The sequence below is a fragment of the Pristiophorus japonicus genome, chromosome 12 (genome assembly GCF_044704955.1).
Source record: "Pristiophorus japonicus isolate sPriJap1 chromosome 12, sPriJap1.hap1, whole genome shotgun sequence".
Taxonomy (NCBI): Eukaryota; Metazoa; Chordata; class Chondrichthyes; family Pristiophoridae; genus Pristiophorus; species Pristiophorus japonicus.
This window is the reverse complement of record NC_091988.1, coordinates 188,890,129-188,902,943: the sequence shown is the minus strand read 5'-3', so window position 1 is coordinate 188,902,943 and position 12,815 is coordinate 188,890,129. Positions and strand designations below refer to the sequence as shown.

General features: G+C 44.2%; 1 protein-coding gene and 1 non-coding gene across 2 annotated transcripts in view; one reads left to right on the top strand and one right to left on the bottom strand.

Annotated features, from left to right (window-relative positions):
* The window catches only part of LOC139277608 (microtubule-associated proteins 1A/1B light chain 3A), a 33,336-nt gene extending 25,047 nt beyond the window's left edge, over positions 1 to 8,289 (bottom strand). The window contains exons 1-2 of the mRNA XM_070896296.1: positions 8,157 to 8,289; positions 4,966 to 5,021 (exon numbers count right to left, since the gene is read on the bottom strand). Of these exons, the coding sequence (XP_070752397.1) occupies positions 4,966 to 5,021; positions 8,157 to 8,196 (96 nt within the window). The 5' untranslated portion in view covers positions 8,197 to 8,289. The remainder of the gene's footprint in view (positions 1 to 4,965; positions 5,022 to 8,156) is intronic.
* A 4,453-nt stretch (positions 8,290 to 12,742) lies between these two features.
* Positions 12,743 to 12,815, top strand: trnam-cau (transfer RNA methionine (anticodon CAU)). Its single transcript has one exon. It is a non-coding gene; the product is annotated as a tRNA-Met (tRNA).

Genomic DNA, 12,815 nt, shown 5'->3' with positions numbered 1-12,815 from the left:
TCTTCAGAGCTTGAAGCCGGATCCTCCTCGTCACTCAGCTCCTCCAACAAGTATGGGCCGTCCTATTCCTGGTGCCTCAGGGTGGCGGTCTCCGGCCTCTCCCTCTGCCTGTGGCGGGCCCGCGACCAGGCCTGGGTCGACTTGCAGAGGAGATGATATCGTGGGCTTAATAACCGTTCAAACCAGTCAGACACCACCCCTGCTCCAATTAGCGACGTGGATCTGAACTGTCCAGCCTGTATGACAACCCTGTGCCTGGACTGTCAGCGGCACGAGTAATACAAAGAGCAGTACAGGGCTATGTTTGTAATGAATTGCATCATTAACAGAGAAGTTCTCAAATACCAGGAGCCAGCATGCAGGAAGAGAAGGAGCAGGAACAAGGACTGAAAGGTTTAACAGGAGCGATCTCAACTGGCTCACAGCAGGATACGGAGAAAGACGAGGTGTACCATCCAGTGCGCAGTGCAGAGTGTTCAGTGGAAGTGGCCATGTTTGACAAGAGTGAAGTGTATCATTTCTTTAATGTTCTAGCCAGCCACTGTTAAATTTGATCACGTTTCTTTTTTGTCAAGAGACTGTTCTCAGATGTGACAAGGGATGGGTGGCGAGAGATCGTGGCGGAGGTGCAGCGAATGTTTGGTGTGGAGGTGCGGTGAGGGATTGTGGCAGCAGTGCGGCGAATGCTTGTGGCGGATGAGCGGCAAGAGATCATGGCGGAGGAGCGGCAAGAGATCGTGGCGGAGGAGCAGTGAGAGATCAGCGGCGAGAGATCGTGGCGGAGGAGCGACAAGAGATTGTGGCGGAGATGCGGCAAATGAGGGTGCGGGGCCCAGAGGAGCTGAGGGCCCAGGGGCAGCACTGACCTGCCCACACTGCGATGTGTGCGTGCACTAGGTCCGTGCAGCAGAGCAGGTCTCCAGTCATCCTGGTTAACCCTTGCCACTGGATAAAGGCCTAGTTCTGTCAAGCCCGTGTGGTGGCTGATGTGCAACGGTCACCACACGTTAAAAAAAGCCATGCACAGCCATCTTCCACCCCTGAAGTTCAGGACTGGAATATCGGGTTCTCCATTGAAACATTAGTGAATTCATCCCTTTTGGTGTGGAAGCAAGTCATCCTCGTTTGAGGGACCACCTATGATGTGACTTGAATATAGGGGGTATGATTAAGAAGTTTGCAGATGACACTAAAATTGGTTGTGTGGTTGATGAAGAAGAACTGCAGGAAGATATCAATCACCTGGTCAGAACAGTGGCAAATGGCATTTAATCCAGAGAAGTGTGAGGTCATGCATTTTGGGAGGGCTAACAAGGAAAGGGAATACACATTAAATGGTAGGATACTGAGAAGTGTAGAGGAACAAAGGGACATTGGAGTGCATGTCCACAGATCCCTGAAAGTATCAGGCCAGGTAGATACGGTGGTTAAGAAGGCATACGGAATGCTTGCCTTTATTAGCCGAGGCATAGAAAACAAGGGCAGGGGGGTTATACTTGAACTGTATAAAACACTGGTTAGGCCACAGCTGGAGTACTGCGTGCAGTTCTGGTCACCGTATTACAGGAAGGACATAATTGCACCGGAGAGAGAGTGCAGAGGAGATTTACGAGATGTTGCCAGGAGTGGAGAATTCTTGCTATGAGGACAGATTAGATGGGCTGGATTTGTTTTCATTGGAACAAAGGAGGCTGAGGGGAGACCTCATTGAGGTGTATAAAATTATGAGGGGCCTCGATATAGTGGATAGGAAGGGCCTATTTCTCTTAGTAGAGGGGTCAACGACCAGGGGGCATAAATTTAAAGTAATTGGTTGAAGGTTTAGAGAGGATTTGAAGGGAAATTTCTTCACGCAGAGGGTTATGGGGGTCTGGAACTCATTGCCTGTAAGGGTGGTAGAGGCAGAAACTCTCACCACATTTAAAAAGTATTTGGATATGCACCTGACGTGCCATAACCTGCAGGGTTATGGACCTAGAGCTGGAAAGTGGGATTAGGCTGGATAGCCTCTTGTTGGTCGGCATGGACACGATGGACTTAAATGCCCTCCTTCTGTGCTGTAAACTTCTATGATTCTATGCTGAGATAAGACAGATTGGCCCAATGTGACCAGGCAGCTTGGTGAAACTAGGCAAATGTACTCATGATATTCAAATTATAGTTCCAGGGAGACAGACAGTGGCTGCATACATCATCACATCCTGCTTTGTAGACGTGCAAGCCAAAATTAAGGCAGAGCTTAAAGCAACAAGGAATAGAAATAGTATTTTTGACCTAATGCTACAATGACTGTGCAAATAAAGATGTTGAAATCATTCTGGAAAGTTGTGTACATCTAACCACAGGATTGAAAAAGAAAGAAAGATTTGCATCTATATAGCGCCTTTCATGGCCACAGGACATCCCAAAGCGCTTTACAGCCAATGAAATACTTCTTGAAGTGTAGTCACTGTTATAATGTAGGAAACCCAGCAGCCAATTTGCCACAGCAAGCTCCCACTAACAGCAATGTGCTAATGACCAGTTAATCTGTTTATAGATGTTGATTGAGGGACAAATATTGGTCAGACCACCTGGGATAACTCTCCTGCTCTTCTTTGAAATAATACCATGGGATCTTTTACATCCACCTCAGAGGGCGTGAGCCGCCTTGGTTTAACATCTCATCCAAAAGACGGCACCTCCGACAGTGCAGCGTTCCCTCAGCACTGCACTGGAGTGTCAGCCTAGATTTTTGTGCTCAAGTCCCTGGAGTGAGACTTGAACCCACAACCTTCTAAGAGGAAGAGTGTGACCCACTGAGCTGCAGCCAAACAAGAATAAATTCCCCACCCAGTGCAGACACTGGTACTTTGCTACTGCTGGCAAGTCAATTGGGGGGGGGAAAGAGAATCTTCTTTATAGCCAAGTTACTGTGCGATTGTTCCTGCTGGAGTCTGGGCCTTTCAATGCCCACTTACTTGCTTGGGCAAGACAAACAGTGCACAAGCTGCAACTGCACAGGATGTCATCCTCCCTGCTTTGAAAGCTGATGACTTAAAGATATATAATGCAAACTGCTCAAGGACTGAAATGCAACGTGGCTGTACAAAGACCAGCTGCTCAAGTCTTTCTCTGCACTCTAAACAAGGATTCTGTGGCTCTCTGTGTTATTGGAAAGAGCTGCAACTGTGCGAGTCTGCCCTTTTCTCTGGAGTTACGCAAGCCTCTGTTCACCCACTTCAACACCAAGACCAGACGTGCTCAACAGGTAAACACTTGACTGTAGACAGTGCCAAGGTCTTCTCAACATTGAAAATGGCCCAAAATATTAGAATGAATACTGCAGGTAGCACCAATATACTGTCATAGGCAAGTAGGAACATAGGAACAAGAGTAGGCCATTCAGCCCCTCAAGCCTGTTCCACCACTCAATTACCCACAAAACATCAGATCAAAATCTTGTCCCACCTACGCATGTACACTTTCCAGCAAGGATTACTTGTGGGTTATGAAACTTAAAGAGCCGTAACCTACAAGGCTACACAGCAAAAGCTGGAAAGTGGGATTAGGCTGGATAGCTCTTTTTTTCGGCCGGCACGTACACAATGGGCCGAATGGTCTACTTCTGTGCCATAAATTTCTATGCTTCTATGATCAATTTTTTAAAAAATCACAAAACACCTGTGTAGAGCCGTGGGACGTTTCACTACGTTAAAGGCACTATATAAATACAATTTGTTGTTGTTGCTACAGAAGCTTATTTCTCAGCACCAACCATCCCCTCCCCAGTCATGGAACTATATTACCAATTATAAATACAACCTTTTTTAAAAAATAATGTAAAAATATTTAAATTTCAATTCCCCCTCCTCTCCCATCACTAATTCTCAAAATGCTATTACATTGAAAAATCAAAAAAATACACCCAAGAACACACATTCACTTCAAACTCGACATATCCAGTCTGACTACCAGGAGACGCTGCCCCTTTAAGACTAGTTCCCAACACATTAGGCATGCCGTATATTCTTTTAAAGCCTCCGCTTGTCACCCAGTGTGGGGCGGTCTGGTTGTCCAGGAGGTTTATTCGCTCAATTGTGTGGAGCTGCTATGACTTTATCTCCCTTCCCAAAACGCAATGCGGTAAAAAGCAATGATGTAATCCCGTCTCTGCTTTATTGACAGTCGGGCTCGAGTCGCCACCTGTTAGCAGGAAGTCTGCAGAGCGCAGCTTGGGCAGATTACCCGCAATTGATCGGCTCCCGGGGGCGCAACACTGAAACTGCAAGGGCAATCCACACCTACACAGGGTGCAATTGCTTATCTTTTCACAGAACACACCAAGTAAAAGCATTTAAAGACCATTTCGATCCTTCCATCTAGATTGGTACACAGCAACTAAAATTAACAAAAAAAAACAATTTAGGAATATCCATCTATCTCTGCAAATATCCCTTGACTCATATTTTAGCCAGTCAATCAATAAGGGCTGCAAATAATTCACTAGAATCACAGCACAGACGGAGGCCATTGTGCCCGTCTTACCAGTAGCTCTTTGAAGGAGCTATAAAGACTTGCATTTATATAGCGTCTTTTACAACCACCAGACGTCTCAAAGCACTTTACAGCTAATGAAGTACTTTTTGAAGTGCAGTCACTGTTGTAATGTGGAAAACGCAGCAGCCAATTTGCCGTCAGCCAAGCTCCCACAAACAGCAATGTGATAATGACCAGAAAAACTGTTTTAGTGATGTTGATTGAGGGATAACTATTGGACAGAACACCAGGGAGAACTCTCCTGCCAATTAGTCCCACTCCCCCTGCTCTTTCCCCATAGCCCTGCAAATGTTCCCCCTAGGTTCCAGCTGAGTGAAACCTTTTTTTTAAATTAATTTAATTTCTGTTTTGATACCCATCCCATCTCCCCAAAAGAAAGTTTACAGTTCAGCTCGGATCAAAGCCTAGCAAGGAAAAGCAACTTACCGGTATCTTGTTAGGATGCTGGTCTCTGATCTGTTGAACTTCTTTAACTCGATCAGCTGTACCACGAATAAAAAGCAAGACATATTATTCTGACCCAGCTGTCACTGGGATAGCTGATTTCTTTAATTCAATTACATAGAATTAAATTAGATGGATCTTACTCGCTTCCATGGGTCATTACAGGTCTATGGTACTTGCAAGTTAAGTACAGTACAGGAGGGCGACGGCAGTGAAAAGGGCGACTGGTTTGGATGTTACCATAAACCAGGTCGGTGATTGGAGCATGGGAAGTTACAACAGGAGCGGCCAGAAATTGCAGCGCGATGTGATCGGGGCCCAGAGGAGGCAAGGGCCCAGGGGCAGCACGGGCCAGCCCACACTGCAACATGTGTGCACAATAGGCCCGTGCAGCAGAGCTGGTCTCCAGTCGTCTTGGTTAATCCTTGCCACTGCCGCCTAGCTCTGTCAAGCCCATGTGGTATGCAACAGCCACCACACATTAAAAAAAAATCCACGCATAGACATCTTCTGCCCTTCAATATGCAGTTTGGGATCTGGAATATTAGGTTCTTCATTGAAACACCTGTGAATTCATTGAACTCATTCCTTTTTGGTGTGGAAGCAAGTCATCCTCGATTTGAGGGACGGCCTAAGAAGACAGTCACTGCCTCAAGTGAGTTCGGTACAGTTCTTTAGCACCAGGTATGATGAGTGAACAGGATCTTTATCTTGATACAGATGAAGCAGGTGGTGCAGGAAGATCACTAGGCACTGTGTGAGGGTGAGGCGTGGGCAGTGTTACACTTGCACTTGCGTGGCACTCTCGTGGCACTTGCGGAGATTGGGGGTCTCCCTTGGTCAAACCGATCATCCGGGGTCAGTTGAGCTGGGGGAGTAGGTGAGCTGGGAAATAGAGTGGGTCTGCAGAAATGGGGTAACCACAACCCCAGTTATGTGCTCCTGCATCACTCGCTCGCACTGGCCATGTCCCAGTTACTTTGACCAAGGTATTGGGCGGGTGCTGTGTTGCACCATATCAGTAGGATGCACATGGGAGCAAGATGGGTGCAGACCATGGTAAGGAAGGTCCCAGTAGCCTGCAGATCTTCACCCAGAGGGGCTGAAGGCAGGGACAGCCACAGAATATGGTGAATGCTAAGAGTCAAACAACACATTCAATCTTGGCAGAAAATAACTACAACTCCCAAGATAATCAACAGGGCCCCATCCTATTAAAACTTGGTACAACTTTCCCAATCTTTCAGTGTACCACATTGGATTTGGTAAAATTTAGTAACATCTGACAATTAAACAATCTAGATAATAAAGGGAAAATGTCTCCTTGTAGTCGAGTTACTGGATCATTGACATGAAACATCTCAGACAGAATTACAATATTGTGGAGCTTTAAGATTTTCATGAGTGAGGAATGTGTTACCACTCATACTGTGGAAGGAGGGAGGTAATAAGGTACAGTATTGAAAAATCACAATCTAGGTCATCGAATTTCATAAAATAATATTAGATTATTTTGTTTTGCCTAAGTCTGGAGATTAGGAACTAATGTTTGAAATTTGAACTCATATTTAAAGAAACAAAAACCAGGGACCAACTCCCCTAGAAAAAACCCTTCTCAAACTAGGCCTCATTCAGTAACTGATATAAAATAACTATGGCTTTAAAAATCCCCACCATCTTTCTCTGATAAATTATTGTAGAAAAGCCCAAATGACTTTCTCTTGAACACACTATCTCCAAAAGGGCAAAAACACATTAAAATCTCAGTCTCTCCGAGGCTATTCAAGGCCAAACTCCTACGTGCTTCTACACTCCTCACTAACAACAACACACATGAATCTATTACGTATTACGTCATTTGTCGCGCCCCTTTAACTTAAACTGTCTTATCAGTTTTTGGAAACATTATAATTTTTTAATGTAATATATTAAGTGAATGGCTCAGCAGTTAAATGGATGGTAGAAAATCCCATCTTGTCAGTAACTATTTTGCTTTATAAATTAATACCAAACATATAATTGAACCTGAATGGTGAAAATAATGGCAGAGGTTATTTCCCCCCAACGGGGTATACATTGCCCTTAGAATTAAAAGTGAATACACAAGAATATCTGGCCAAAATGTAAAAATAGCACATTATATGCAAGAGCTTGAGTCCTCCCCAGTGTTTATTGCAGTACTCTGTGGCAAATTATAATTTAGGAAAAACATCTATTTTTAACATTGTAATTGAGACCAGATTACACAAAGAGAGGGAAAATGTGATTGATTGTCTAACTAAATTTCGCATTGGTAGGTAAAAGAAAACAAAAAGATCTGTAACGGTGGGGGAGGAGACCCATTATCTTTTGTTGGTAAAAACAGTTTTTAAAAAGGGCGATTTTGCTGTAAAATGGCTTCCAAAGTGTGAATACAGCAACAACACCTCCACCCCCCCTAAAAAAAAAACCAGATCCTTTAGAAATTCCTTTCCCGAGAATTGTGATAAGGTTAGTTCGAGCCACAATTAGAGAGATTGCAGATCAGCGATCACAATATTACAATATTACTTGCTTTGTTTCAGGATTGGTGGGGGGGGGGGGGAGGGGGGAGGAGGATGAAAAACAAAATGATCGAGTTTCGTTTCAATAGAAATCGTGAGTTTTTTTTTAAAAAGGCGAAATGTTGAGGTTTGGTTTTGTAATGCATTGTCCTCGGGCTCTCAGCGATCTCAGGCAGAGAGCGAGAGTCTCCTTTGTTCGGCACTTTAGAGAATTCTTCCTTGTTGCCTGCAACTGATCTCTCTCTCTCTTTCTCTCTTCTTCCACCCTTTCCCCCACCCCCGGCCTCCCTTTCTTGCTCGGATCTGTCCTTCTAACAGCTGCTAAATGAATCCACACCGGTATCATCATCACCACCACCACCACCACCACCAGACCACCCCACCCCAGCTGAGAGAGGGTCAAAGAAAAATAAGATAGACAGAGAGACAGGGAAAGAGATAGGAAAATAAACACCGCACAGCCCCGCAGGGAAAGGAAGAAACACAAACAAAAACACCAGCCAAGACTTCTTCCCAAGTGCTACATTTCTCCCTTCTGTTGCACCTCGATCCTTTATGCTCTTTCCCCACCCCCACCACTCCTCGCTCCTTTGCCCGGCCACCCCTCTGCCCTGCAGCTCGCCCACTTACCGAAGCTTCTCCTCTGTTTGAATGACTTGTCAGAAGGCATTTTCTGCGCTCGAGAACCCAAGAATGATCAGCTGAAGCGGACGGTGCTGTTCCTGATGTGTCCAAACACAGGGCGATGTAACAAACCCGATCACGTGAACACCTTGACGTCAAGGCAAAAGGCACTTAAAGGGGAGGGCGCCGGAGGGGGGAAGCAATTGACATGTTCGCCGATGTTAATTTCACAACCAGCATAAAGGGAAAGTGCCAAATCAAACATTGTCTTTTTTAAAGATCAGCCGTTGAACTGTATTCGAATAATAATCTTAATATCTTTCGAAGTCACTTAGGTCATATTTCATTCACGACAAAAGGGGTTGTTACAATTTTTATTTATGTATCAATTTTAATCTTTACAGTAATTGTTCGTCAGAAAGTATATGAGGAACTGTTTGTACTTTTAACGATCGCAATTATAAAAAGGTCATTAAATGTTGAACTGTCAGCTTATCCGTAACAGATATATTGAACGTTTTTAACCCTCCCTCCACCTTATTTCATTAATAATTTCAGTTTAGTAATTTTAGTCATTCAGTGGCTCAGTTAGTAGCACCCTCACCTCTGAGTCAGAAGGCTGTGGGTTCACAATCCCACTCCAGAGACTTGAGCACAAAAATCTGGGCAGTACTGAGGGAGCACTTCAGTGTCAGCTGTCTTAAGGATGAAACGTTAAACCGAGGCCCCGTCTACTCTCTCAGGTGGAAGTAAAAGATCCCATGTACTATTTCGAACAGGAGCAGGGGAATTATCCCCAGTGCCCTGGCCAATATTTATCCGTCAACCAATATCAATAAAAACTGATTGTGTGGTTATTATCATATTGCTACTTGTGCGAGCTTGCTGCCACATTTACGACAGTGCAACATTGATTAAATTCTCTTCAAGCATTTATTTTTACTGGTGACTCTCAGTTTTTGGATTCTGCCTCCACTCCTTGTGAAATGGTAATCAACATTGGATTATGATACTAATAAATGCCATGACTGAAAAGATTTGATAGGGTAGATGTAGAGAAGATGTTTCCACTTGTTGGTGGGGGCGGGGGGGGGCAGAGACCAGAACTATAGGCTATAAATATGAGAGTCAATATGAGAATAAAGTGAATAGGGAATTCAGGAGAAACTTCTTTACCCAGAGAGTAGTGAGGATGTGGAACTCGCTACCACAAGGAGTATTTCAGGCGAATAGCATAGGTGCATTTAAGGGGAAGATAGATATGAGGGAGAAAGGAGTAGAAGGATATTCTATTAGGGTTGAAATGAAGAGGGGTGGGAGAGGCTAGTGTGAGCATAAACACAAGCGCAGACCAGTTGGGCCGAATGGTCTGTTTCTGTGCCACAATTTCTATGTAATTTATGTGATTCTACTGGCCTACTTCCAGTTGCCAACGGACCCCCTTCACCCCCTCCCCCGCACAGATAGTTCCACCATTCTCATTATCAATTATAACTCTTGTTTGACCTACCTGAGAGTGATAACTCGGCAGTAGCGAGTTGTTTCTTCTATGCCTTATTTTTGCATACACGTTTTATTAATATTTGGTTCTATGCTTTAAAATCTGGTTTATAACTGGCACAGATTAAATGAATGTGTCACTCATTCACTGGATTTTACAGTAGATCAGCACAGCACTTTGCCATGTTCACAAAGGCAAGTTATGCTTCGATGAATTTGGCATCATCACCGACTGCAAACTTGGCAAAGCCAGACCATCCGTGGCTATTCAACCTTTCCATGGGGGCAGGATGTGTGTCCGCATCTGTGCAATATAATTAGTGCCAGGTTTCACTTCAGGTGATGCCTTAGATTTTTTTTAAATTCTTTCAGGCAGTGACAGACTTGAAAGTATCTCACTGGTGTCTTCGCTACTTGCACATGTGGCGAAAATGGTCATCAGGAGGCTCCAAGAGGAAAGAAGTTACTTCGCCACAGGGAGGAAGGTAGGTAAAGCAGCTTCTGGGAACAAGTGGCTAGCTATAGAACACTATTGGTAATGGAATGGCTAGCTATTGAGGATCACTGGGAATGGAATGGCTAGTTATAGAGGATGACATGGCATGTTACTAGCCATTCACCCGAGGAAAAAGATGGAAGGTGAGACAGAGAAGCAAAAAAGTGCTAATAAAAAATTGAATTGCAAACAACATTCTGGTTGCAATATTTGCTACAGTGCAATAATTCTCCTGACAATTACATACTAATAAAATAATGTTTATATAGCAACTTATCACGTCAAAATGCTTCAAAGTGCTTCATAGAGTTAATTATGTTTGGAGTGCAGTGATTAATAATGTTATGCTAAAAGAGTGACCTCCTCTCATACATCAACCCTCAAAGTGGAGGCAATGATTTGGAAGCTAAATTAATGAATGCATGTGCTGGAATACAGTGAATGGCAGAGGCCCACAGGTTAATGTTGAAGCAGTTGCATTGTGCCACAAAGTACTGTTTATGGACACCAAATTCTCATTGCATTCACATTGTGCAGATCGAGTTTCTAAGGGGAGGATAAATCAGACAGAGGGTTAGGCTTGGTGCTCTGGTGCATCTCTTCACCACTGAATGAACACCAGGCTGCGGAGAAGCTAGGTCACCCACCTACCCTCTTGTCCAGTCCGTGGTGTGTGTGACCTAAGGCAACAATAACAACTTGCATTTATATAGTGCGTTTAACACAATGTCCCAAGGCGCTTCGTAAATAAACATAAGGAAATGGACACAGAGCCAGAAAGGGTATATGGAGTTAGCCATGATCTCATTAAATGACAGAACTAGCTCGAGGGGCTAAATGGGCTATCCCTATTCCTGTGTTCCGGAAGGAAAGACTATAAGGGATGTCTGGGAACCTAGAGATGGGTTGTGAGAAGTTGTTTTAAATGTAGAGAGGGTGAAGATGGAGAGTTTTCGGGAGGGAGTTCCAGAGAATAAGGCAGAGGCAGTCACCAATGGTGAGGTGAAGGGAAGTGAGGATGCACTGAATGCCAAAGTCAGAGGAATAGAGCATTCAGGGGGTTTTATAGGACTGGAGACTCTAGTGTAGAAGAGAGTATTCTATTGTGGGGGAGCCCAAAATTAGGGTCCATATATATAAGATAGTCATCAATAAATCCAATAGGGAATTTAAGAGAAAGTGATGAGAATGTGTAACTCACTACCACATGGAATTGTTGCGGTGAATAGCATTGATGCATTTAAAGGGACGCTAGATAAGCACATGAGGGAGAAAAGAATAGACAGTTATGTTGATAAGGTGAGATGAAATAAGGTGGGATGAGGCTCATGTGGAACATAAACACCAGCATAGGCCAGTTGGGCCAAATGGCCTGTTTTTGTGCTGTAAATACTATGTAATACAGGGTGGGATAAGGCCACAGAGTGATTTATACAAGAGGATAGGAATTTTGAATTGACACTGTTGGGAGATGGGGAACCAGTGTAGGTCAACAAGGTAAGGGATGAATGCAGGGGGTGACGAGTCATTTGGGAAATCAGGAGATTTCCTGAGTGCCCCCATGAATGATTCCATAGTGCTATATTATCAGTGCCCCCTTTTTCTGTGAGAATAATGTGCTCTTTCAGGGGAACAACTCCGCTCCTGTGCGCACAGGACTTCCGCTCCCATTGTCTCTGGGTCAGAAAGTTGTGGATTCCGGTCCCACTCCAGGAATTTGAGTACAAAAAATTGGCGGGCACTCTGATGCAGTGCTGAGGGAGCGCTGCACTGTTGGAGGTGCCGTCTTATGGATGAGACGTCAAACCGAGGCCCTGTTTGCTCTCTCAAGTGGATGTAAAAGATCCCATGGCACTATTTTGAAGAAGAGCAGGGGAGTTATCCCCAGTGTCCTGGCCAATACTTATCCCTCAATCAACACAACAAAAAAACAGATTATCTGGACATTATCACATTGATGTTTGTGAAATCTTGCTTATGCACAAATTGGCTGCTGCGTTTCCCACATTACAATAGTGACTACACTCCAAAAGTACTTCATTGGCTGTAAAGCGCTTTGAGACATCCGGTGGTCGTGAAAGGCGCTATAAAAATCCAAGTCTTTCTTTCTTTTAAACATCTCTGTCTTTCTCTTCTCCTTTATAACGAATGTTCCTTCTCATTTTGGGGGGATGTGGCTGCGTGGCCCATTCAAATTTCTGTACATGCGCACTTTTTCCATTTAAAAGTCGCTGCGCAGCCGCGCAGGTTCACAGGAACATTTTTTATGACCCTCCTTAAAATCTGCCTCTTTGACCAAATTTCTAGCCACCCTTCCTAATATCCCTTTCTTTGGCAATGTTTTGTCTGATTATGCTCCTGTGATGTATCCTAGAACAATAGAACAGTCCAGGTTGTTGCTCCAAGAAAAGGGGAGAGAGAAAATAAAAGCAAGTGTTAAAATAAAAGTTATGTTGAAAGTAACAATTCTTTGAACCCATCCAGCTTTGTTTACATTTTTTTTTAACTCAAACGGAAGGATGAATTCAGTTCACAACAAACAACTGCTTTGTTCCCTTTCAGCTGCTCTATTCTCTTTGCAGCAGTAAATTCCAGAGCCTCGTTAGCGCAGTAGGCAGCGCGTCAGTCTCATAATCTGAAGGTCGTGAGTTCGATCCTCACACGGGGCA